Source organism: Xiphophorus couchianus, chromosome 13, assembly GCF_001444195.1.
Source record: "Xiphophorus couchianus chromosome 13, X_couchianus-1.0, whole genome shotgun sequence".
In the NCBI taxonomy this organism is placed as follows: Eukaryota; Metazoa; Chordata; class Actinopteri; order Cyprinodontiformes; family Poeciliidae; genus Xiphophorus; species Xiphophorus couchianus.
In genome coordinates this window covers 12,765,700-12,792,843 of record NC_040240.1, presented here as the reverse complement: position 1 = coordinate 12,792,843, position 27,144 = coordinate 12,765,700, and the positions used below count along the sequence as shown (strand labels likewise).

General features: G+C 39.4%; 1 protein-coding gene across 2 annotated transcripts in view; it reads left to right on the top strand.

Moving 5' to 3' along the window:
- The window catches only part of znf704 (zinc finger protein 704), a 65,325-nt gene extending 39,864 nt beyond the window's left edge, over positions 1-25,461 (top strand). For both annotated transcript variants that reach the window (XM_028037052.1, XM_028037051.1), the window contains exons 3-9: positions 3,231-3,334; positions 4,686-4,963; positions 9,786-9,886; positions 10,115-10,409; positions 10,505-10,630; positions 11,306-11,397; positions 11,566-25,461. In XM_028037052.1, coding sequence (XP_027892853.1) covers positions 3,231-3,334; positions 4,686-4,963; positions 9,786-9,886; positions 10,115-10,409; positions 10,505-10,630; positions 11,306-11,397; positions 11,566-11,680 — 1,111 coding nt within the window. In that variant the 3' untranslated portion in view covers positions 11,681-25,461. The remainder of the gene's footprint in view (positions 1-3,230; positions 3,335-4,685; positions 4,964-9,785; positions 9,887-10,114; positions 10,410-10,504; positions 10,631-11,305; positions 11,398-11,565) is intronic.
- The last annotated feature ends 1,683 nt before the right edge of the window (positions 25,462-27,144 follow it).

Below are 27,144 nucleotides of genomic sequence, written 5' to 3'. Positions count from 1 at the left end.
CAACAGAACCAAAATTGATCCCCATCAATACCTTGACTCCACCTAGAAATGTTGTCCATAAAGGTTATGACCAGAATCGGTGACAAAGGGAAACCTTGAGGAAGTTCAACTCTCTCCAGAAACAAGTTTTAATTTCTGGAAGTGTGTTTATAAAGAATGTAGCCGTTGTAGAGATTTCCAGTTTATACTAGACCAATCCATACACTCCTGATCAAAAAGTCAAAGGAGAAGATTACAACTATTAACCATTTATTTATGATTAGTCCATAAAAACCCTTGGCAGACTGTATTATTTCTTACCTGAAAGAAGTCACTTGCCAAACAATGAAAAATTGCAAAAGCCAAAAAAACCCACAAAGCTGCGATTTAAGTGGCACTTGATAAGTCTAGTTTGTTAGAACAGACTTATTGTTTCTGCTGCAGTATTGTTTTTCCACAGCACATGTTTTTAATGATAACGGACACAAAACCTTGTTTTCTAAAGGAATCTTTTGAACATTAGCTTCAACTGTTTAGCCTTAAATGAAAGTAGCTCTTGACAGTAATCCCTGTGAGGTCTGTTTCTGTTTAGGAGGGAACTCTGGAAATCCCCCTCAGTTCTGTAGTAGGGAACACAGACCCTCATTTCTCACTGAAGCTCAGGCTGCCAAAATAAAAGCCCAATAAATACATTTGGAAAAACACACAAAGTGACCATCAGAGGACTGAGTGGAGCAAACAGAAACAAAAAGACACCTCTTCAGTGCAGTGTGATGCTCGCTGTAATCAGTTATTTTAGCATCACGTAATATGCCAGTTTCATCTGTATTTAAACGCCAACAACCCTTAAACCAGAAGTGTTTAATGGTAAAAAAACAACTGACAAAAAATACAACTGTACACATCATTGTACATGCTGGAAAACCAGTTTTTTCTGGCATGTTTTTGCCTTGAATAATAAATAAATGGCTCCATTGTGCATTGAAGCTGAAGCCTTTGTGAACGGTGTAACAAGTTCTCTGAAGCTGTCACTTGGAGGTCATCCTCAGTGTGTGTTCAAGGGCAGCCTTTTCTCGCAATGGGAGGAGATGCTTTCATTGCTTGTTTACGACTTCAGCTTGGTGTTTTATCCTTGTTTGTAAAGTTTGAAACTCATATTTTTGTTCATTTTCAGGTGCATCTGAGCATAAGCTTATGAAAAATAAACCTTTGGTGTCACATTGAACTTTTTAATAGTGTTTGCTTTTGACTCAATATTCGGTCACAATATTTTAGTTGTTTTCCAAATATTGATAATTTGAAAAAAAATGTGTGGAGCCCAAGTCACAAAAATGCTTACATTTTTGCCATATATGTCAGACAAAATGACCTTTTTTTCCCTTATTTGTTGCTGTAGAGTTTTCTATTTTAAAGATTCCAGTGAACCAATTTATTGTTTAATCAAAACATTCTGCTTACCTTATTTTTCAAAGTAAACATTGTCATTTATTCTTGAAATTCTGATTAAAAAAAATACAAATAGAATTCAAATGGAAACTCATGTACTCAAGTATCAAATCCATTTTCTTTATTTAGGTATTTTAAAAACTTAACCTAATCAACTATTTGTTTAATTGAATAAATTTTTACTAATCTTGAAAATCCACTTGGTAACACCTAGAATATATATTCAGACATATGTGTTTATGAAGTCACACACCTTAATCCAGTTTTCTTCTGAAAATAGATTTCTTCACCACTTTAAGCCATTTTTGGCTCTTCCTTTAAATGTTCAAAATTATGAACTGCCATGTTTGGAGTAAATGATTACCACTGATATGACCACTGCAGCCACAGCAAGTCAGTAAATTATTGTGGTTGCAATTTCAAACTGGTTTGGTCTACACAAATCGGATTGGTTATGTTGGAATTTTCTTATTCAAGTAAACAACAGGGTGTTCGTTTCAACATTGCTCCTACTGTACACGTCGCAGTACAGACCCGGTTGTTGTTTTTTTTAACTCGTCTGTTATGAAAATCTGAGGTGGCTGATGTCATGTTCCTCCACGGATTGTGTTTGATGGTTTGACATCCACACAATATCAAAGTGTTTGAGCACACAGTGCTTGTCTTATTGATAGTGAGATTACAGCTCAGGTAGAGAGCATCAGTGATGAAGGTACTGACGTCTCTTTTGATCACAGATTGTGTTTTACTCGTAGGACTGGTGCATGCCACAGGATTAAGACACCCATCTACTCGGCTTCGGTTTGTGCATTTCACTTAGACAAAGAAAATGTTTATAATTTATTTTCGTCTCTGCAAAATACCACATCCTGGCTCTTGGACATTTCCAGTGGGGTCGGAGCGATTGCATCAGTTGCTCACAAAGGGCTTAACAAAACAAACACTTGAATGTAATTAGTGGCGTATGTTGCAGACAGTGCAGTAGTCTGCAGACCACAGGGTCTGTGTCTTATCTGAAACATCTGGCTGAAGGACGCGAAAAACGCAAGCACTCATTGTGTTTTTTGAAGTCGGCGTTCTTACTAAAATTATCAGTATAATGCATGATTTCAGGAAAAGCTGGAAATGCGATACAACTGATATTAAAATGATGGAAATAATTGTAAATTGCCCAACATTTCCTTCATCTTAATGTCCTTAGTGTAATATGTAGCCACTAAAATATCCATGCAGTCTGAGCGTTCAGAGCGGTTGAATAAACAGACTAGAAATCATAAGTATAAGATTAATATAACAAAAATTTAATCCAATGAGTTCTTTGCACTTGCAGTATTGCACACAGTGATGTTGCAGTTTGATACATTGTGTAGCTCTACAGGTTTCTTTCCAAATTAAACATCCAGATGTGGTTCTTAGAACTAAACTTAAAATTTTGAGAAACAATTTCACAGTAACTTCCCCAAGCATCACCAAAACGATCCCACAGTGAAACACAGAGACGGCAGCATCAAGCTGTGGTTTTCCTATTCCTAAGGTGGAACTATGTTGTTTTTAACAGTGATATCTTGACTCAAAACCTTCAAGTCTTAGCTAGACAGCTCAGGATTTATTTTTCATCATCACTCTCAAGTCCAGCCTTCATTTTTTATGTTTTTCTCTCAGATTTTTTTTTCATAGTTTAATTGTATAGGATAAATTTTATAGCATTTGTGGAAAAAGTTTTCAAATAAGTTTTCATGGTCAACATAAACCATCTGGAATCAGAAGAAGCTCATGATGTCTTCCATTTCTGTTTTGTGTCACAGACGGTCAGAGGAGGAGGTGGACATGGACAAAGTGACGGCCGCCATGGTGCTGACGAGCCTCTCCACCAGCCCGCTGGTCAGGAGTCCGCCTGTCAAAGTCAGCGGTGAGTTGCACGTTCAACAAATGCAGCTCTAGACAAAGCGGAGTCTCCGCGTCCACAAAACACGGAGAGGTTGCTTCACACCGACCCAGTAATTTGTATGCTCCTCTCCGTGCTGATGTTTTCCCTCCCTCACAGCTGTTATCTTGCGAATGCACCCAGAAGCTTTGGTTGATAGATTACCACCGCCTGCTGTGCTGTTGGATTGCTTCATCATTGAATTTGGGAAAATTCACGGAGAAGCACACACATGCTGGAGCTGTGCCACTCACCACAGTGGCAGGAATCCAAAATGTAAACATGTGCTGCAATTTTTAATTTTTCCATTTATGCCACCACAAGATTGTCCGTTCAACCAAGCATGACGCCAGTCTCTACATATATCCGTCACTTGATTTGAGATCCCAGCCTTAAGTGGCTGTTTCTATGCAGATGTCACACCCCCGCCCATGCATTTGAAAATGTGCAATTAGCTTTTACAAAAGGCAGCAGGCTCAAGCAACAACAGATGTTAGATGAACGTTCACGCTGACATTTACTTGAAAATGCACTTGTAATAATTGAATTTTAGCTTATTATACTTCATTTTTTCCACCTCAAACGTAAATGCATATTTTTTTTACATCAAAGATGAGACGCTTTGAAGTCTTTGTAAAGTACTACTGCGGTAAAGTAAAAGTATGAGAGAAGAGATTCGCTGCTGGGAAGCTGTTTACTGAACAAAACTGGGTCTCTCTCACTAACTCTGTTAAATACACACAGATATTCAACGTTTCACCCGGCTTATATCTTTTTGCTAAAATGAGATGTCTTTTGTAGTTGGTATTCAAAGGAAAAGTTTCTTTGATCTATAAAAGCAAGACCTTCTTATTGTCTCGGTGGAATCACAGAACGGGGAAGTTAACTGTATAGGTTCGGGCTCCATCTGTGTGAAGTGGAAATGAAGTTGAACTTACATGACTCTCCTCCGTTTGTCAACCATGTAAAGCGCAACGACTTGCAAAAGTATTCCTTTCCCATGTTTTGTTTAGTTGGAACTACAAACTTCTGGGTGCTTTTTTGGACTTTATTGTGTTATTTTGTGAAGTGGAATAGAATACATGATTTAAACATAAAATCAGAAATGTCCCTGTGAGCCAATAATTCGAAGAACCAATTTTTGTTGCAAGACTTTGGGGGAATAACCATAAGTTTACAAATTTAGAAACTTTTTTATCATTTTAGTGGCAAAACAATCCAGAGCGCACTCTGAAAAATCTCAAGCCATTTCCATCGTCTTATTGCTGTATCATCCTGCTTCCTTTTTCGTCCCTCTACCCTGTCCTCCTCCGTCTCTCCACGTCCATCTCCGCAGAGGGCCTCAGCGGTTCGTGGAAGGACAACGGCTCCGCTGGACCCTTCACCCCGTCCAGCAACAGTTCCTCAGGAGGCTACTGGAGCTGGTCCGCGCCCAGCGACCAGTCCAATCCGTCCACGCCTTCGCCGCCGCTCTCAGCTGACAGCTTCAAGCCCTTCCGTGTGCCAAGTGTGGGCGGCGTGGGGTCCAACCCGCCGGGGGTGGAGGACCCGAGCCTGGACGAGCAGGACGGCAGCAGTCTGCTGTTCGATGAGCCCATCCCGCGCAAGCGCAAGGTGAGTTCACTAAATCAGCTCAGAAGCTGAAATGCAAGAAAATAAATGGATTAAAACTACTTTTGATGTAAGTTATTGTCCTAACATCAAATACAGCAGAGGGGGAAAGAAAATACACCCTTATGTCAGGACATAATGAAAATGATCATTAACTAACTTTTAAGCTCTAAAGTTTCCTATAACACACAACAGATTCCACCATGTAATATTTATTAGGCAAGTGATTAAGTCATCAAATGATACAACCACATTTAACAGCAGTAACTACAAACAACATTTACAGCGACAGTTTGATCCAACATTACTGCAGCTCTGAGATTTGCAGACATTTGTTTCTTCTTTTATTCTGGACTTTGAGTAATTCCAACACCTCAATTTGCTTCTTTCTCAGCCATTTTGCTGCGATCTGTTGCTGTTTTTTGGGATCATTGGGCTGTAGTTGAACAAGTTCCATCTAAGCTTCTCTCAGACAGATTGCTTCATTATTAAGCAATTATGTCCAAACAGGAATTCTGTATCTACTTAATAATGTCAAGTTCCTCAGGTTCTGCGACTGTGAAACAAGCCCAAATAATAAGATGGTGTAGAAGTTAAACAAAACAGCTTTTCCTCTGAAAAACCACTTTTTTTTTGTTAAGTGTGGGTGTGGATGACTATAGAGTCCAGATGGAGGGCATAATTAAAGAGAAAATGTGTTTTTTATTTCATTTTAAGACATTGTTGATCTAATAGAAGACGAAAGAGCAGGAACTCTGAGTTGCCGCCTGCCAGATGGACATCTCCTCTACACATCAGTGTTATTATTCAGCCTGATTTTGATCCACATTCTGAGGGACGGAACAAGATGAAACATACTGCTTTTTTTCACACACACACACACACACACACACACACACACACACACACACACACACACAAACACACAGTGCTCTTTTTCTCACCCATCATTTCATTTTGTCTCATTTTCACTCATCCTGACAGCTCACTGTCACTTATTATTTCTCAGGTATACGTCGTGTTGTGCTTCCGCCTCTTATCGGTGCTGCTATGTTCCGCTTCCCTGACATGATTGTCCATCTGTCTCTCGTTTCTGCTTCCTTTCCTTCTTCCTGTCCTGCTCTTTCACTGCAATTTTTCTTTACCTCCTTATGTTCGTCGCGTGAAAATGTGAAAATGAAGACTTTCACTCTTCATTTTTACTGCTCTCCTTTCCCTCTCAGTCGCCCCATTGCACCTTTTAATGATTTTTATATCTGTAACAGAGAAACACAAAAGATCATTCTGGCTTCATGTCCCCTCTTGGAGTTTTGGCACTGATGGATTTGGTCTCGGTGGGAGGTGGAAAAACTTTTAGAAATGGGAAAAGCTGAAGATTTCTGAAGGTCTCAGATGAAAAGTTAAACAAGAACTTGGAGGAGTTTGAGCATAAGGGAAGATGCACTTATACAAGCTGTGAAAAGTATTTACCGTCTACAGGTATGCTCAGTTCTGTCAAACTGTTAAGGAAAACCGAGGTTAATGTTTGGCTTGGATAGCTTTTTTACCCTTGATAAGTAAAAACCATCAGTTGAAATCCTCTTCTTTTCCTTCTTAACTCAGGTTACCTTTGCCTGACTGTAGAATTTGTGTTTTTCTATAAATCAAATTGTTTTTCACCGCCCTGTGGTATATGTAGCGGTGAGGCTTCACAGCAGATAATCTGTGTTCACCTCCTGTGGTCTTTTTCTCTTGGCAGCACAATACCACTTGAAGCCCCTGATTAATTAACTGTGAAGGGTTTCTTCAGGAGCACACACTCCGTAACACACAACACAGTCAAGACAAAACAATGCTCGGGGGACAGATGATTGCCATGCCCTTGCATTTCTGCTATGAAGTGTTTGTGTGTAGCCGGGGGAGGGCATCTTGTCAAAATGAAATCAGACTCTTTAACAAAAGTTTGATTGACAGAAGAGCAGGGAGGGAAACTCTGAGGGGCTTTTTTCTTTCTGCATGAAAACAATAAACAGTCTCTCAGGGGAAACCAGTGATGTAATTACAGCAAATGAACGAAAGACAGCAGCACACCGGCTGAATCGTGTCCAGCATCGCTTCATGAATAGATGAAGCGGTGTGCAGGGTGAAATCTTTTGTTCAGTGAAAGTAGTTTGACTGTAGTTTTATCCACAGGCAGAGAGAGAGAAGAACCTAATAATGAGACGAGGGACATGTCCTTGACTGAATCCATCCGTCCATTGTCTTCGTCTTATCCGGGGTCGGCGCACGGGGGAAGCAGCCTAAGCAGGGAGAAGCAGACTTCCCTGTCCCCAGCCGCTTGGGCCAGATCCTCCGGGGGAATCCCAAAGCATTCCCAGGCCAGGCGAGAAACAGTCTCTCCAGCGTGTCTTGGTTCTTCCTCTTGGTCTCCTCCTGCTGGGACGTGTCCATAACACCTCACCAGGGAGGCGTCCAGGAGGCCAGATGCCTCAACCATTTCAACTGGCTCCTCTTGATATGGAGCAGCCGCGGCTCTACTCTGAGCTTCACACCTTATCTCTAAGGGAGACACTTTGTGGAGGAAACCTGTTTCAGTCGTTTCTGTTGGCGATCTCATTCCTTCAGTTGCTATCCGGAGCTTGAGGCTGTAGGGAAAAACCCAGTCATGACCCCAGCACTTCCAAATGAGTTTCTGTGTCTTGAACCATTTTTGCTTTGGTTTCATTGAGGCTTGAAATAGGGATTTCAAATAAAAAAGTGAAATATCATCTGCACAAGGAGAAATCTTATGTCTGGCAGGCCTTTTTCACCTGCCTTTAACCAGCTAATTTCACTGCAATTTCTGTAATATTCTATTAAAAATGCTGTTCTTTAATATCAATAACACTTAAACACCACAATGTTTAGATTAACAAGTGGCTTGTGTATCCAGTGACGGATATTTGAGAGGCAAATGTTTGCATGGTGAAGTTGCTTATCCAACCCCAGCCCTCCTTCATTTTTTTTTTTTTGATTCAGGGTTGAAGGAATGTTAAGTCTGTTTTGAATTACAGAGGCAACGAAAACAAACATCTCCCCATATGTCAAAGGCAGACAGATAAACAGCATGTTGTAAAGAACACAGCAGCTTCGACTCAGACTGAGGAGAAATTTGGTTTAAAATCCATGTTTCTGTTTTGAGGTTTCAGAAGAAAGACATATGTTTGTTGGTAACATAAGTGTTGGACCACATGTTTGCTCAGTGTAACGTATGTAAATAATTTATTGTCTCCACAATTTTGGTGTGCACATAAAAAATAAATGACGACCAAGTCGGATCTTTTTTTGAGAGCAGAGCAGCCATACGTTTGGTTCTTGCAGCTGCTAAAGATTTCTTTTTACGTTTAACTCATTTTAAGTTGATTTGTTCTTTAATCTGCCTTGCAATGGGGGAAACACAATCCAGGTCTAATTAAAACCTTCGTCTTTTATCATATCCACAGGCAAGGTTGCCTGCAATACAGATGTGTCTGCAATTTTTACTTATTTATTTTCTGGTTGCCGTCGTTGTGAAATGGTTAACGGTTGATGCCCTGGAAGAATCAGCGCATGGAGATTAAGTCAGTAAAGGGAAATTGTCATCCTGATTAGCAGAGAGACCGATTAATCACTAGTTCAAAGTTTGAGAGGTTGTTTTATCGTTGTTGCAGCTCCTTCCTGACTCAGTGTGACCTAAACAACAGTGGAGTTACTATTAGACATAAGACCTCCATGTTCGAGCAGAGAAAATACTATTGTTCCCAGCAATTATAAAATGAACCAAACTGATTATTATTATACTTTTGTAAAATAATTAGGACAACCTAAATATTTGTTGTTTTTTTTTTACTTTTTTTTTTCTTTTCTTTTTTCTCCGAAGAGTTTTCGCGGCGCTAGTGGCTCGTATTTTTTGTACAGTAGGCAGACAGGAAGGAGGGTGAGTAGAGGGGGGAAGACATGCGGTAAAGGTCGTCGGGACCGGGAGTCGAACCCGCGACGTCCGCGTCGAGGACTAAGGCCTCCAAACGCGGGGCGTGCTAACCCCCTGCGCCACCACAGCACGCCCCAATATTTGTATTTTTTAAAGAAATGTTCACATATTGATGTCCAGTATATTTTTCACATTTAATTTAGGAAAATAGAGAGATTTAATTACAGTACCGAAACTAACCTGGTTTGACTCACTAAACGAAAAACAGTATTAATAGAAAAAACAAGAAAAACATTTTTGTGGCCATGGAGGAATAAATTTCTGTCAAAAAAATACGTCGCATATTTTTTTATTCTGTGTTGTTTTATGCCAAACATGTCTTCAGTTCAGTTTTTAGACTCATCTGTCCAGAGACAATAATCCAGAAGTCCAGGTCTTTGTTTACATTCTCTCTGGCGAAATTGAGCCCTTCATGTTTTTCTCACAGGATCAAGGTTTCCTTCTTGCCCAAGACTAGATGGTTAAACCCATCTAGTCTTTTCATATTGCATAGTCATACACTTTCATAAAACATCAGCAAGAGGCTGCTGTTGGATGATTTTTGAGGACTTCTTTCAGAGGCAGAGTGGGTAGAGTTTCACTTTATTGACTCTGCTTTAGTCCTGGTTTAGTCCTGGTTTAATTGTTCCTGCCTCCAAATGCAATATCTGTTCTGCAACAAATATCAATTAAAGTTTATTATTTGTTTTAGGTAAATGAATTTAGTCTGTGCTACTGGCAGAGTCAATAATCCACGGCTTTATGCTGCTTTTTCATCTGTACTTCAAAAGTCAACTTTTAAGGTCAGATTATCACTTTAATCTGAATTAACACGTTTCTGTTTTGCGTTTCCTGCAGAACTCCATGAAGGTGATGTTCAAGTGCCTGTGGAAGAATTGTGGCAAGGTGCTGAGTACCACTGCAGGCATCCAGAGACACATCCGCACCATCCACCTGGGGTAAGACACCAGCATTCACTAACTTTAGTTACCCACAGCTCTCATTGTGGCTCTATGAGTCACACAGATGCTAAATAGTCACTCTTTATGGACTGGCATAAAAACTCCTGGTCATGTAGTGAGAAATCACGGGAAAACGGAGAGAATGAAAGATAAGATGTTGACGCGTGAATTGACATTAGATTTCACTGACATGCTTTTCTAAATCTTTACGCGTCACTTTTTTAGGCGTAACTGTGATTCAGACTGCAGCGACGGCGAGGAGGATTTCTACTACACAGAAATCAAGCTCAACACGGATTCCGTTGCCGACGGGCTGAGCAGCCTGTCGCCTGTGTCCTCCTCCGTCATCTCTCCCCCACCGCCGCCCCCGTCTCCTCTGGCCCCTCTCAACCACCAGCCGGACTCCCACCGACCCGCCCACCCGTCCGACTCCAAGGAGCCTCACCCCGGCGGCACCACCCCGCTCAGCCGCTCCGCTCCAAGCGCTCTCTACCTCATCCACACGGACCACGCCTATCAGGCGAGGAAATATTAGCTGTTAAACGAAATGAAGAGAAAACGTTTGACTTACAACATCGCATGAAAACATTAAAACATTTGAATCTCATCCTTTAGGCCACAGCTCCGGTGTCCATCCCCTCCAGCAGCAGCAACTCGTCCTCCACCAGTTTCACTCCAACCAACAGCTCCAGCTTCAGCATCTCCTGGCAGTCTCCTCCCGTCACCTTCACAGGAAACACGGTGAGGGAATGTCGACGTTTATTTATACAGCCTTCAAAGTACATTGACTCCGCCCGCAGAATGAGGATAGAAAAATGTTAGACTTTTCTGATTTCATGTCTTGTTCCATAATTTTAAAGACAATGCATTTAATATCTGAAAATGTCTTTGTTTCTTAGTTTGCTGAATTTTTCACCTAATGTTTTATCATTTAGATTTTTTGAAGGTCTTACAAAAGGTGACAGTCTAGTCCAGATGTTTTGAAGTCTTAATGATTTTTTTAACTTTAAGGCAAAAAGAAAATGGAGAATACACTTCTTTTTTCTTTTTTTTTTTACAAAAACTGATGAGTATTTTGTCATAATGTTTTTGAAACTTATGCAGAAAAATCTGTAAAACTGGGTTTATGAAACATGGGGATTTTGAAATGGTTTAACAGAGTAGCACAAAAAACAAACTGGGAAATTTATTTGTATTTACAAAGAAAAATTTATAGCCAGGGAAAAAGGGATCACTTAAAGTTAATAAAAGCTACTAAAATGCTTTGGTAACTTTAATTTCAAAGTAATTTTTAGAGGTGTGACACTGGGAGGATTTTGCAATTAAATGCAATCCAATTTTTGGTGTTAAAATATTTCTGTTGATTTTTTTTAACCTTTCACTTCACATGATTAAGTTTCTGTGTCCTCTGTCCAGGTGTCTCCCACTAAAAGCCAAGGATTTGGAGAGCAGCGGTCCCAGACCATCGCCGTCCTTTCGTCCCCTCCTAGAGCGACCACTGCTCTCAGGTACCGGACCCTCGCTGCTCATTATCTGCAAAAAAAAAATGCACCTCAAAGAGTCCGGTTTGCTGCCTGTTACGAAAATTATTTTGCACATTAGCACAATGGATCTTAATTGTTTACTTCACCACATCATGACCTTTTTTGGGTTGTTTCCATTTGTCACCTCCCCAGCCGGAAAGTGCGCGGCGAGGGGAAGAAGTGCCGTAAGGTGTACGGGATGGAAAACCGCGACATGTGGTGCACCGCCTGCCGCTGGAAGAAAGCCTGTCAGAGATTCACCGACTGATCCCAGCCGACCAATGCAACGCCTCAGCAGCAGGCGCCGTAGCTGTCGGCCAGAGAAATGTGGAGCGAGGGGGCTTCATTTTGCATGCACTTGGTCTTTCTGCAGCCCAGAATCGCAACTATCCGTCAAGCTCCGGCCCCTCTTCCACGTTAACGAATCCCTTCCAGCAGCGGAGGCAAATGAAGGATGGCAGAGCGGCTTCTCTTTCTTTCTTTTTTTCCCTTTTGTTTTTTCCCGGTTGTGTCCAGGATTCCTAATTCTGCCTCCACCATTCCCGTCATTCCCAGTGAAAGGGAAACCCCAGTGCAGCTAAGCGGTGTAAAAATAGATCTTTTCATGTCGGGTTCAGTGTTGCATCTTTCTAGTTTTGTACAGCTCTGGTTTTAAATGGAGAGTCTTGTCTAAGAAGCAATCGAGGAAAAACAAACAAAAAAAAAAAGACCAAAAAGTGTTTTTGTGTTATAATAAAAAGATTCAAAAGAAGACTTTTACTTTTCTATCCAAAAGAAGAACATTGGAGGAGAATTAATTTTTTTATTTTGTTCTTTCAACCCTTGCCCTCGTTTTGATTCATTTCTGGACGTTTTGAGGTCATATTCTATCACCGACGTCACAATCATTCCTGTTCCTTCAGCACTCCACGGGAACACAAGGGGATTGGATAAAAGGCGGGAACGAGAAGGAAGCGAGAGACACACACAAGGTGAATGATCAATGCAAACTTAAGTCAGGGAAAACAGACGGACCACATCACACTTAAACAATAACCTGCCTATTCAAGTCATTTCCTTCCTGTTGTTCAGGGATGTGATTCTCAAAGTGAAAGAACCAGCAGCTTAAACGTCGGGTTTAAGCTGCTGAGATGGAGCCGCTTCCATCTCAGCAGCTTCTGAACTTTGTACCAAAACCTCTTTCCTCTGTCATGTTGTTCATGGGTTGTTTTTTTTATTTTTTTGTTGGGTTTTTTGGAGGGGCTTTTGTTGCTGTGCCATGTTTACTTCTTGTTTTAAGCATGCTGCTTCTGCTCTCGTTTTAATGGGATCAAACGGAAGATTTTAAACAAAAACCCGTTCTAAAAAACAACTCCCTGGCAGCTCTTGGAGTCGCACCATAAAAAGAGCAACATGTTTTCACCAGATGCAGAGATAAGTAACCCTCTCCCTCCAGTCCATTTTGCAGTTTTCCAAAGGGAACCGCTGAAACGGGAAACCTTGTTTACAAATGCTACAAAGGTGCATCTTTATTATCTGTAAGCAAAAGCAAGGAGGGCTGAAAACCAAAAGAATTGCACTAATTATAAAAAAAAGAGATTTATACCACTATGTAAACTCAGTTTCTTATTAAAATGGTTTCTATGAATGAGATGTAACAGCAAAAAAACAAACAAAAAAAACTCAACATAGTTGCATACGCCGTTTTGTAGAAGTGAAGGGAAAAGTTGTAAGAGCTCTGGGTCAGTTCACCACTTTGCTAGTTTGTACCAGAATTTTTGTACCTACATGTTGGCATTTCATCCCCATAAACAAAATGTTCAACCATTTATCAGATGATTTCTGTCAGTTAGGCATGTTAATGAATGACATATAATCAATTTTTTAAAAATGCTCAATGCTCGTATTAAGTAATTTATCTTTGCCTTATGAAATATAGCACTCTACTTCTATTGGCTGCACTTCTGTTATTTATTTGGGCCACTAAACTCTTAGAAAATGTGATTATGAAGTGTGACCAAACCAAAATAACTATAAAATAACTCCTTCTCATAGTTATTCTGTTCACACAGCTACATTTCCTTTCAGCAGAATACAGTAATTTAAGTTAAACCCCAAAGGCGATTGTTATACATCACATTAAAAGCACCAACTTGCCTCTGCCAAGTTTTACATGTCGATACCTATGTTGCAAGATTTTGAGTTCTTTCTGAGAACTATAATTAAATAATGTATAAGAATTCAAAATATTTCAATACTTGCCTCTTCTGTGAATTGTTAATCATTACTTGTTTGTATAAATATGAGAGGCGACGTCACACTGTGTGAGAGAGAGACAGTAGTAGCTGCAAAATCTTTTGAAAATCTTTTAAAGCGATTACTGCTGTAGTTCACATGTCAAGAATCGTCATACAGAAAAACGATTTTAAAACAGTTTGTTGTACGGGAAAAAGCTCTTATCAGTTATGATGATGTAATTTAATTATTTAGTCAAATTTTACTCAGAAGTTAAAATGTCCACGTTTCAAGTTGGGGAAAAAATTGACATAAAGGTCACCTTAAGGTTGGGAAAGCTGGAAGTGTCTAGCAACCCAGACCTCAAAACTTAATGTGGTTACTTTGCGTATAAAACATTGTGACAATCATAATAAAAACTTTTTTTTTTCTTTTTACCTTTTAAGAGATATCTTTAATTTGATCACAAAGGACTGTGGAACCCGCTTTATATTGTTAAAAACATTGCTGTTACCTCGGCATATCACTTAGCAAATCCTGCTTGTTTTCTTTCCTGGAACATTGTTCAATTGGTTAATTGTTAACCTTTTTTGTCTTCATGCTTCCTCTGACGATTTGAAACATCTCACTGCTCCTGAAATAAAGACCGTTTCGAGACTTTGTCACTCTATAGAAACTTCCACACCGAAGGGTGTTGTCAGTGTGACCATGTAGCGCTACTGTTCTCTGAAAGAAAGAGGATTTTTTTTTCATTTCCAATCGACTTGTCGCTGGTCAAGGCCGATCTGGCTCAAATCATCAGATTCTGGCCATTATGTTTTCCCAGTTCATCTCAACGGCAGATGGCTCTTTTTCATACCTGCAAAAGTCAAATGAAAAAAGTATAAAATGGCAAACTGGTGGAATGACCGGCACCCTATTAGGTCACTTGGTTGTTGTTTACCATGCACTGCACTTATCCACTCACTTCCCATCATGCAAACAGATTTACAGTCTAAGCTTCAGATTGTAGTTGAAGAAATGTTCTTTTCCCCAAAAAAACCTGTTCTTTGAATTTCATGTTCCATTTTGGCTCAGAGGCAACGTAGGGTCCGAGGTCAACTTTATTACATTGTTGTGAATCACAAACAAACATGTTGAAGACGAGACGCAGAGTCGGAGAAGCAGGCACCTCGTCTTTTCCTCTTGTGTGTTTGCCCTGCTTTACGTGTCTTTTTATTTTTTAAACTCATGCTCTAATCTTGGTTTGCACTTCTGTCAGCCATTTTTACACCAGTTATTATGAACCAACACCAGCTGATAAACTCGCATTTGCCATTTTATCATTCTGTACTTCCACATCTGCAGGCGTAGCTCTTACTTTTGTCCTTTTTGCTGTTGTTTCTGTACATATGGAGGTCTTGTGTATCACTCTATGCTTGTTTTGTTTTTAAGCTCATAGATCAAGCGGTTCATCTGAATCCTTTTTTTTTTTTAGGACAGGTTGTGAGAAACGTTTGCTGTTCAGCCTTAATGTCGAATCATTGTGCTTCTTCTGTCGTTACATTTAGATTATTTCAAAGCTCATTCGCCCTTGTACAATGTGAACATATTGTTTAAAAAAAAAAGGACAAATCTATATAGTTTCAGAAAAAGAGAAACATTTAAATTCAAAGCTGGAAAAACAAAAGAGCTTATGCTGTTTTCCTTTCACTATTTTTTCATATGTATATGCATATAAATATATAGAAACTGTTTATTCATTTTATTTTCATGTTCTTCTGAGGAGGCTGTAGGAGGAAACTCATTACAATCTCAGTTTGTTGTGCTGTTGTCTCTAAGTGTGACCCACTTGGTGCTCCTTCATGTTCCCACTAATCCGCTAAACGTATCCCAGACCCACAGATGATTGAAGTCTAATTGTGTTTCCATCCAAGCGTGGGAAACTGAAGGAACTCCAGGCGAAGTCGCATGGAGCTGCACACCTTTCTCGAAGTGTCACCGGTTTCGCTCGGGTCCAATCTGAGTTCATGGATGTTTTAGTTAGCAGCCGAGTTGAAAATGTTTCTTTTTTTGTTTGTTTCAATTTGTAATTATTGTTTCGTGTACTTCCCACTGCTTTCTCTCCACCACTGTGGTGCTTTTCCGTTCTTCTCCACTCGAGTTTGGAAACACTTGGCATCAGCCGCAGTCCAGGTTCCAGGAACGAGTCCCTGCAGTCCTCAGAGTTGCTGGCAAAGCTTGGATATAAACGAAGCGGCGGCATTTCCGGGCAGCTAATTTCACAAGACATTATCGCTAGTATGTTTCAGTTTTTACAAGATTTGGCTAAAGTTAAGCTAATGTAACACTGTTTATTTTTGGTTTGTTCCAAATAAAACTCAAAAGAGCTCTTGCTAATGTATTTGTCAGCTCCCTCTGGAAACTCCAGGATTTGTTCCTGGAATCTTCCGACCTGCTTCACAGTGCCGAGAGCGTCGTTCGTCAACAACGGCACAAAGATTGCTCCAGCCTGACGGTGCTTTTCGAGCCTCTGCCCGCTGAGGTCGAGGTTCTGGTGCTGTGGCCGCGGCGGGGGGAGAAACAGAGGTGCTATAAATATCCACGCAGTGCTGTTTCTCCCTCTGATCGCATCGATTCCATTTTTGTACACATTGTTATATTGCTGTAGAGAACATGAAAATAAAAAACACCCTGACTGAAGCCTGCCGATGTGTCCGGACACAAATCAGTGACGACCGCAGCCTGAATCTACGGCGCCCTCCACACATCGCAGTGAAGATGTGGAAAAGGCCTGAAGATAAATTCATCTTTTATTGCAGTAGCATTATTTCAGAATGAAAAAAATTAATTAAAAAAAAAACACCTTTAATTTAAATATACTTATTTAGTGAGACAAATTCAGATGTGTAATGTGATGCAGGCTGATTTCTTTTAGCTGCTCTTCAAAATGGGAAAGATAAGTGAACATTCCTATTAATTGAGGTAAATGCATTTCAGACTAATCTCTCTGGAAACTAATTAGCTCCAAATAAATAGCTGCTTGTTTAAACATGGCCATATCTACAGTCAAAGCAATTGAGTAGTTTGGAGCCGCAATAAACAAGACTGGATGAGGAAATAATAATAATAATTGACACAGAGCACTAAAATCATTGGACTTGAACTGGAATGGTGTGCTTTGGTCTCAATAGAGACTAAGATTGCGTTTTTCCAGTAGAAATCATCCCAGTTTGGTTTGACAAGAAATGGAGATAAATACTCAACGCTCACTGTTCAGAGTTTTAAATACCACGAAATGGTCGTTTAAAACCTTGGTGGACACTGTTGGAAATTTGAAAATGTGTCATGGCTGAGTCTTTAAGCAAGATAATTAGACAAACTCAGATCTGGTTCATCAGACAATTGTTAACATCTCATGACAACCTCGGTCTGCAGAGCCAGTGATTTTAAGATAAACTTTCTTAATGTGAGCTGTCTTCCTGATTACATATATCTTCACATATTGGCAGTATGAAATTATGCTACTGTAATAAAGGACACGTTTGTTATGAAAATGTTTTGCACGTGTAGAAGATTACAGGAGTTCAAAGTAATCGGATCATTTTCCATCAGATGTTGACACGCTGAAGTGCGTTAAGGCACAAGTAAAACATTTTAGCACTTAAATTGGAGGGAGACTAATATTCATTAGTGGCTTGTTTATTTGATTTTCTTGAGCTTTTGATCTATGACACAATGTCTTCATCGGTGGATCAAAATCTGATGCCTTAAAGACTGTACAGGCATGAGACGTCTCTAAAATACACTTTTAGTATTCTCTAGGATAAAATATATAAATGCACCTGAGTATTGCTTAGCGTGTTTTGATTTGAAAAAAGGAAGACTTTAACTGAGTAGAGTAATCATTTTTGTATTTTTAATGTAATAAAGCCAGCAACGTAATAAGTTTGTTGTTACAATCTTGTGATCTATATTTTAGATTATGACAATGACATAATATTTTGCCAGCTTATGAAAAGTCATTACATTGTTGGCTGGCTATTAATTATTCACACAGCATTTAAAAATTCCTTTGCAAATGTAGCAAATCTAGGTCAGTTATTTATTTGACACTACTTCACAAATTTGTCAATATTTGTCAAAAATAATTCAGTGTGGTCATATAAGCAGATTAAAATTTAAGTATTCATTCTAACTGAGTCATAGTAATAGTACAGTGCAGCTAAGTTCAGTTTATTACACCATTTAGTAAAAGGTTTCTTCCCGGTAAACCCAGCAGATTGCACTGAGTCGTTAACTTTGCAGCAATCCCCCATACTGAGCAATCACATGGCGACAGTGGAGAGGAAAGACTCCACTTTAACTGGAAGAATTATTCTCTTCCTGAAATTTAGAACCGCTTACTACCAGATGCATGTAACAGAAATTTAACATGAGTTTTTTCTACATGTAATATTGTTAATTGCCATATCCAAGCTAACAAAAACAAGGTTTTGTACAATCCCTCAAACTGGCTCATACAATCTTCAGTAAAGGAAAGAGAGTGCTGCATTATGCATAGTTTTTATAAATGAATATGAGTGTAATATTTACTGCAACTATTTTTGATTTACCAATGGTTAAAAAAAACTGCAAAAACTCTTCAAACGTATTGGAGACATCGAACTATACTATTGGATAGACTTTAGCATTATTAGCTGCGGTACATTTTCTAAGGATTTTTAAAATTTTACACAAACCAATATAATAAATAGCCAAAAATGTGTTATGTTTTTGGCAAAATACTTTTGTTATTGCCTCAAAAAACTTTGTTACCTGCAAGTTAAAATATTATTGGCTTTGTTGCATTTAAAATGGCCAAAATCACATTACTGGCTGCTGCAGGCCTCTATGCAGATGTTGCATGCATTCTGTAGCCTTGAGCTCTCAGAATGATATGGGCTATTACGAGTATAAGCTACAAATAGCATGGTTAAACCTCAACAGAGCACTTAAACGTCTGATGAAGACCATGTGAAGCAGTCAAAAGCTCCAGAGAGAATAAAATAAGTGTTTTCATCCAGGAATGTCTGAATTATTTCGCTTTTGTTGCAACAAATTGGTTTTTCTGACCATGATTGCAGGTCCTGTTGGCGTTTTACCAAACCATCAGATGAACATGTTGAAGCATGTAGGAGTTCCTGAATAATTCACTTTGTTTCAGGAAAACCTGGCCAAAAAATATTTCTAATGATGCCTAACAGCATCTGATGTGATTTATTTATATTAAAGCGATCTCTCAACCTCCAAATCTTGTGGACGGAGGTTGGGGGGTTTCTGGCAAGGACGATAGGAAACTGTGCCATCAGAAGGCCAGCGAGATTAATCTGAATACTTAAGATTTTTTTGTTTTGTTTTCTGCAAAGAGCTGCAGGTTGTTCTGTGCTGCCTAATGAAGGGCTGAGCTGTGAATTATGCGCAGAATAAAACAAAGATTGCGTTGTTGTGCTTATGGGTGTTGTAAAACTCGCCTCTTCTGAGTTAACGGTGGACTCTGGCCATGTGTCCAATGTAATTATGGGCAGCGATGGCTTTAACTGCAGCTCATGTTGTTGACAGTTTTATATGGAGTCCTGGTTTATGTAACTGATCTTTAGCTACACGACAACACTTGTGCGTGACAAGAAACTGACACTTAATATATCCTGTATCATCCGTATATAGGTCAGTAAGCTACTATATAAGCCGTAGTGCAGTATATCTAACCAGTATCAGTGTGCACCAGTATCCAGAACTGTACTCTCTCAAAACTTTGTTTGCGTTGTTCATGGTTGGTGTGGCGAAGAGACTTTTGTTCTGTTGAGGAAGTTCCTCTCGGCTCTGTGGGTGCTGATTAACCAGCCGCCTCCCCTCCCAGCGGGCGATAAAGAAACGTCCGAGGCATCTTTATCTGCCTCCCTGCACACAGAGCTTCCTGCTTTCTGCAGGCTGGCAACAGGTGGCGCTCTGCAGGAGTTCGAAGTCATGTGATGGTCAGGTTTTCCGCCTGCCATCTTTATGGGTCATTGTGTGTTTGTGTTTTTTTATTGGCTGCCTGTGCAAGTGTTGCTGTCGATGAAAAGAGGAGAGTCTCTCTCTCACTTTTACTCGGTTTTCTTCATTCTCTCGTTTATTCAGGAATGTGAAAATGAGTCACAGAGACTAAAGTCGTTTCTGCCACTTGTTATACGCAGCTTTGCAAAGTATCCACACCTGAACCTTTCAGTTTTTGTCACGTTTCAACCTCAAACTTTAGTCTGTTCTATTGGAATTTAATGAGATATATCAACTCAAAGTGGCTCACAAATGTTAAGCTTGATGGGAAAATAATATGAGGTTTTAACAATTTTTTTTTATATACAAATATGCTTTGATCTATAACATTTAATAATAGCTGTGACTTTGTTGTCTTGATGGTGAACCTCCATTGAAGGTTTAAGTTTCTTTACCCGCTTTCTTCCAACATTCCTAATTATTTACCTTCCTCCATCATCCTATTAACTCGACTAGATTCCTTGATCCTGCTGAAGGACAGCATCCCCACAGCATGATTCTGCAACTACCTTGCTTGACCTAGAAAATGATCCGGTCAGGATGATGAGCAGAGCTAGCTTTCCACCCCATTTTGCATTTTGGCCAATACGTTTAATTTTGGCATTCTTCTGACCAAAGCATCTTCTACATGTTTCACTTTGTCCCCTGTAGCTTATAGCAAATTGCTCATTGGATTCCTCCAGGTCAGCTATAACTTTATGACTTCAGAGATCAGATGAATTTCTTAGTGACACACATCGGTTTTACATTTGTGGTTGTAATGTGACAAAACTTTAGCAAAGTGCTCAAGGTTTTCTAAACAACATGACCAGAAGTGTGTGTGTTTGTGTGTGTCGTTGCTCCAGGATCATCTTCAGTCTGAGTATATTTGGAGGAGTGTTGAATGTGCCTTGATAAGGGTGGAGTTTCACCACGTTGCGTGTTGAAACTGTGGGACGTGTGCCTGCTCAGTCAGCAGCACACGGACGAAGACGACGATGGAATGTTTCTGGTGCTGGCTAGTCTGAGTTCTGCTTTTTTTTTAAAAATTTTGTATCTATGAGTCAATAGATTTGTGATGCAAAGAAATCCGTCTTGTGCGTTGTGTACGGAGGGAGACCCGTTTTGGCCTCTCCCTTTCCTTTTGGTTCCAGAACGATATTTGGGGGTGTGACTTTTCTACTCTTTGCTGTAACTTGTAAACTTGTAGTTTTTTTTCAACTACTACGACGATGAATTTTCCACGTGTCGTTTACTGTGCGATCGTCATCTTTGTTTTCCCAAACATGACTCCTCTCTCTCCCTTTCACGCAAGGGCTCTGTAGACCACCGTGCGAGGAGATGTCGTGGTGCACACCGGGAATGTTTGGGAAATCAAGGAAGCTTCCTTCACCAAAACAGTCGGTGAAATGATCCGCCTTCCACAGGAACCTGAGCGGGACTCCTCTCCCTTTCAGTGTTGAATGTGGGTGAACATTAATGGCTTTTAATGGAAGAAAAAAGACCCCCCCTCCTGGCCCCGCTCTCATCAGCCTTGATTCCATTATTGGCTTTGAATGCAGCATTAATTAGCTGTTTTCCTTCAGAGGCATTAGTGACACAGCTCCCTGGGGTTCAACCTGAATATGCAACAGAGAGCGGCGACCGTCCCTCTCTTCCGACAGGATCATCTCACTGGCTGTTTTCTTTTTATATATATAATTAAAATCACATAGACCTCAAGAACTCAATGACTGTCGCACTGGATTTTTACACTTTTCTCTTCAAATGGTGTACTACTCTGGTCTAAGTATTTTTAATGCTGCATGTGCATGCGAATAAGTAAAGTAGTGACTTTATATAAGTGTCTTTTATGTGTGCCGTAGCACCGTGAACGGGTTGAGAACAGCCAGTGTCGCCTCAGTGTGGGTGTTGAGCCCAACTTCAGCTGCTCCCACGGCTAATAATTGGTGTTAAGAGAAAAAAAAACAACAACAATGGTTTTATTTTTTGTTGAAGTTTACCCAAGCACTTTGAAAGGACACCTTCCATCGACGCCCCGTTAAATTTCGGATGAAAAGGTGTGAAAACGTCCACAAAAATGTGCTGACGAATCCGAACTTTCATCATCTTTGCTTAAGTTTAAAAGAAAGAAAAAAAGCTACATTTTCTGTGTCGCATAAAGATAAAAACTGGTTGACTTAAACAGCTGTGACGTTAAAACCGTACTGGCCTGCTCCAGTTTGTTAGGCCATCATGGCCATTATGGGAAGCAGAAACGTGTGGATTTCACAAAACCTCCCTGAGCAAATTTGTCAGTCGGAGGCTGCTCTCCGCCCTCCAGGAGCTTGGCACAATTTCATTTGACTTTTTTTTTTTTATCCTTTGAAAGCCTCGAAATGTAAATGTTTTCTATGTGTATCTGACCTGTACAACCCTAACTGTAGATGCAGCCTATCTCCCTCCAGTCCTGCTCAGTGCATTCGGTGACCCATTCGGTGGAAAATGTCAAACTCAAACGTATCTGACGTTGCACAGAGATGGAAGTCAGTAGAGAACGGCGGAGCGGGTATTATTGCATACTGACAAGCTCAGGATCTCGTTTCGTTAACGGAGGATTTAAAAAAAAAAAAAAAAAAGAAGAAGAAATAATTCTGGAGTCAAAAAGTGTTTCTGAAATGCTCAAATGAAAGCAGTGGTGATAGTTGAGTGGAATAAATGTATTCTTAGGGAGAAGCTAAAATATCTTCTAAACCAAACCACAAGCAAGCAAATTAAAATCTCAAACAGTTTGTTTACCATTCATAAAGATTAGGAAGAGTGACTGAAAAACATCAGAAATAAATTAGACATATTTTCCCTGGCACCTGGAAAAGACAATGTTTCATATTAAACGTCCACTTAGGAGCTGTGGCATCTGTTTTTACACTTCGTCAAAAAGAGATGAGGAAACTAGAAAAGCTATAAAATGCCTGCAGACCCCTCCTGTGTTTCTAATGCAACAGATGAAAATAAGGGAGCGTAGTTAAGAACGTTTTGGAAACAGAAGTTGTCTCCAGTCGTGTGTCCTGATGAGTTATTTGAGTTCCTATAATTTTGAATTTATTTGCTCATTCCCCTCTGATATCAACATGGTATTTCATTTCCAATCACTGGATATTTTTGCTTTTTTTTTGGACCGTTTTTGTCAAAGTTTAAAATGGTCTCAAATTGTTTTGGTAGTCTTTGTCACAACCCACTTACGAAAAAAAAAAAAAAGATTTTGAATCTCAAGGAATGTTTTGTGGTGAGGTAAAAATTGTTTTGGTTTTTTTTTTTCTTCCAGTTTGTTTATTTTTTCCCTCTTCATATCAAAATCATCATCAGAGACTTGATTATCGTATTTAGTCAGGTTATTTATGATATTAAGGATATTATGATATTGGTTGAAGATCTGCACCATGCAAGTGTGACAACAACAACAACAAAAAAGCTAAAACTGAATAAATATGCAAAAAGGACCGTATGAAGATCTCTGGGCTCCAGAGCTTCACCATCTCAGACAAACACTCGCACTTGGACATGATGTCTTGCTGTCAGAGCGGTTTGTTCCCTCGCCGCTTGACAAATGTCCCTGCGGCTTCGGGTCTCACCCTGGGATGACATGGAAGCTGCTCATGTCTGGGTTGAGGAGCTCTGCTTAAAGCTGCGAGCCTTACCGTGACGCGGGGAGTCGCTCCTGTGGCCTCCCGAGGTACGACCCATCTGCTCAATGCAACATTCACACCTCCTCCTGTTTGTTTTTCGTCGCGCACAAAAGCCCGCCGTGAGCACGAGCGTACCAGCCAGTGTGACTAATCATCATAAACATGGATAGCTGCAGAGCAACGCCCTCAAACCAGGGACCGAGATAAGAGCTGGACGGAGGAGCTCTGGTTGCTTCTCTGGACTGATGAGATTTGCTTCTAAGCAGCAGCATGAAGGCATGGAGAGGACTTCAGGCCTCAGCGAGCAGGGAGCTCAGTTTGGGTTTTATTATAGCAGGCTCAATCTGTAAGGTCAGCTGGCCTTAATCGCTGCTGTCCGATTCCTGGATTCTGTGCAACAAGTTTAAGGTTGGCAAAAGAAAGTTTAACACAACATGAGATTGCTTTAAATTCAACTAAGATTTTTGTTTTTCTTTCAAAACAGTGGATTAACTAAATAATATCTAAAAAAAAAAATGTATTAAGTTTACATTAGGTTATTCTTTATGCAATTTCTGGCTGAGAGGTGAGGTGAACCCTGAAAAGAGGCTGTAAGGTTTTATTAGTATAGTTATTTTACTTATGGTTATATTGCTAATGTTTGACATTTTTGGATGGAGTAGCTTCTCAACAAATGAGCAATTTCCTTTCGGGGATCAGTAAAGTAGATTGTTATTCTGATTGCCCTTCCCCTCAGCGATGGCCCTTGGTCTTAACCTGTGAAGCGAATTTCTTGCACTAGATTTTTATTTAAGGTTGTTAGAGTAAAGGGGCGGAATACAGCACACTTCCCAGATGTTTCCTTTATGCACGTCTCTGTCTTATTCTGCAACCTAAAATACTGATCCCGTAGATGTTTGTTGTGAGAAAATGTAGAAAAGTTGAACACTTATGATTGTGTGTTCTTTATTATTGGATAAATATTCTCAGACAGCGCTGGGTACTTATGGTTCTGTGTTTTTTTTTGTTTTTTTTTTAAGGTGCAGCAGTTTGTCATTTCTACGAAGTTAATATGTTGATTAAAGTAAAGTTTAGAGAACTTTATTTTTACAAGGTCTGGTGTGGCTATTAAGACAATCTGTTCCTACAATTCTTGGATCTTTAAAACTAGTCTTGAATGAAGGACGTTTAGAGGAAACATCAGGATTAGTTTCTCAAAGCTTTAGATGAGAAATAAAGCTTGTCTCCAGTTTAACAGGTTTATATCGGCACTTTATCGCTTTGGAATATAGTAATCCATCTGCTGATGAATCTGTTTTAAACCCTAAATAAGTCAAATGGAGAACAGAGCATCTAGGAAGGACTGGCAGCACCACTGCTCTCATTGTGTTTTCAGATTTTGACTTAATCTAGAATAATAATATATATAAAAAAGAATAATCTTTATAAGAAAATGGTGAGTTAGAACTGATAAAACTATTTTCCACCTTTTGACCTCTTAATGCTGAGCCACCTCTGCAAAGCTGACGTTCAGATATGAGTTTGGCATCAACCCTCACTTTTACCTCAGCAGTTAGTTTCCAAAAAAATAAAACTAAAAAAAAAACATCAAAATGTATCCCAAATAGTACATTTGGGATTTGGACCTCACACACACAAAGCCATGTTTGAACTGAATGTTCGCTTTCTGCACATTTTAAATGGTCTATGTCTCTGTAACACACACACACACACACACCCACACACACACCCACACACACTAGCAGCCGTCAGTGTCACACACTGAGTCAGTCCGGATATATTTATCAAACCAACGTACAGAAATATCTGCAATATATACCTTCTCTTTCACAAAATGTATGTTCTACTGCACCTCTGACATTTCCTTATATTCTTTCCCACATTATAAAACGGATTCTATCAGTATATGAAGATTTTCCTTTTCTACATGAGAAGAATCTGACTGACTGTTAACTGTAATGTTTTTATTCCTGTGATCTCTGTGTGTAGAAACTGCCATCTCTCTTGTTGTAAGCTGTGTTTTACGTTTTCGCGTTTCCTGGTGTTATTACAGTTTAGACTTTCTGCAGAGAGACTCATTCTGCAGCATACCGTTATGACTGAATAAAGACTTTTTGGCAGCTGTTTATTAAAAATTGTACCTGTGTCTCCCCCCCCCCCCCCCCCCCTTCTCTCTTTTTGCGAGATGTGCCAGGCTGGTATTAGCAAGGGAGAAACCATCACATTAAAAAAATATGACTTCTCAGTTGCGGCTTTTTTTTTTTTGCATGTGGAGTCAGTAGAGATTTAATGTTTGCTGCGTTGAATTTGATCTTTTATGCAGACCTGGATTTCCTAGATTTTTAATTTGTTGGGGATGGCAAAAATAAATCGAATCTAATTTAAGCTTCTATTTAAGTTTAATTTATAGAAACTTCTTGTCATATTAATTAGGACTGACTGTGAATCAGTAGGTGGCGTAGTTGTCTTGCAAAGTAATAAGTTCAATTCCAGCTTCCTCCACTGCCACATGTCGATGTGCCCTTAAGCAAGGCACTTAAAACAAAATTGCTTACCAATCTGTGCATGAATGTGTGTGAAAGTGCTCTTTATGCCTAGAAATGCTCTATATAGTATAATTACCATCTGTGTATTGCAGTGGCGATTGGGTCATATTAAAAGTAATTTTAAGAATAAGAAAATGTATTATATTCATTGCTACATCAATTTGTAAAAACTTTTACTCTAACAGTAATAACATAGTTTTTCTTTACCTGGGTTTAAGTTATAAATCTATTTTACATTGTACTATAATTGTATTCACAGTTTGTTGGCCATCATTTGAGATTCTGCCACTTGAAAGATGGAAGAAAAAAACAAACAAACTCTGAAATTATAATTTAAAAAGAAACAGAAGGATGAAAGTAAAAAAGAAAAAAGACATATTAAAATGGACTAAATTTTAGTAAAATTCTCATGCAGAGCTCCTTCTTCTCAGTCAGAAGCTAATTAGGAACATTGTCTCCATCAGATGTTTTCTTCAATAAAACAGCCAGCAGTGGTGAGTGTGTGACTTAGTGCTGCAGCAGCAGCAGCAGCCAGCCTTCTGGCTCCAGGCAGTCTGGTCTGGAACAGGAAAATAAAGCCATCAAAAGTAGGTGCCACTTCTGTGATTGGTTGCCCTCATGTGGTCATACAAGGTACAGCATCTCAATTAGGTTAATATGAACTTATACACTGATTGGCGTTTCTTTTACGAGAGGCAGGTTACTTTAAAGGGATGTTAAGTATAGGGTATTTGTGTTTCTATTAAAAAACAATATTTGTGAGAAATAAAAATATGACTCCACATAAAAACCCCATGTCTGACATGCAGGCTTCCTACAGATTTTCCTGTTTAGAAATGTTTAAACTTTTCAAGGCTCAAACTTCTGGGACTTTTCATATTAAGTCTGGACATGTTGAGTTGTCATCTGTGTGTGGTCTAAAAACTATGAAACACAAAACTGGAAGTTGCCGACCGTTTTGGAACAACATGTCCAATTTAAAAAGGTTTCATTTTATGAAAACAACAGAACTTCTAGCATTCAAATTTATTTTGGATTGCATCTGAATTAAAAGTTACTAATAGCTAATTGTGGTCACCAAACAAGAAGTTGCAGATTTAAATAGTAGGCCATTTTTTCCTCAGAAATTCATATTTTTGTTAAATAAATAAAGATCAGAAAACTACTAAATACTTCTATTTTTTTTTTCTTTTTCTAATTTGTGCTTGAAGAATTTCATTTCCAGACCGTGTAAAAGCTGAACTCTGTTAGTAAATCATTACTGGAACGTGGTG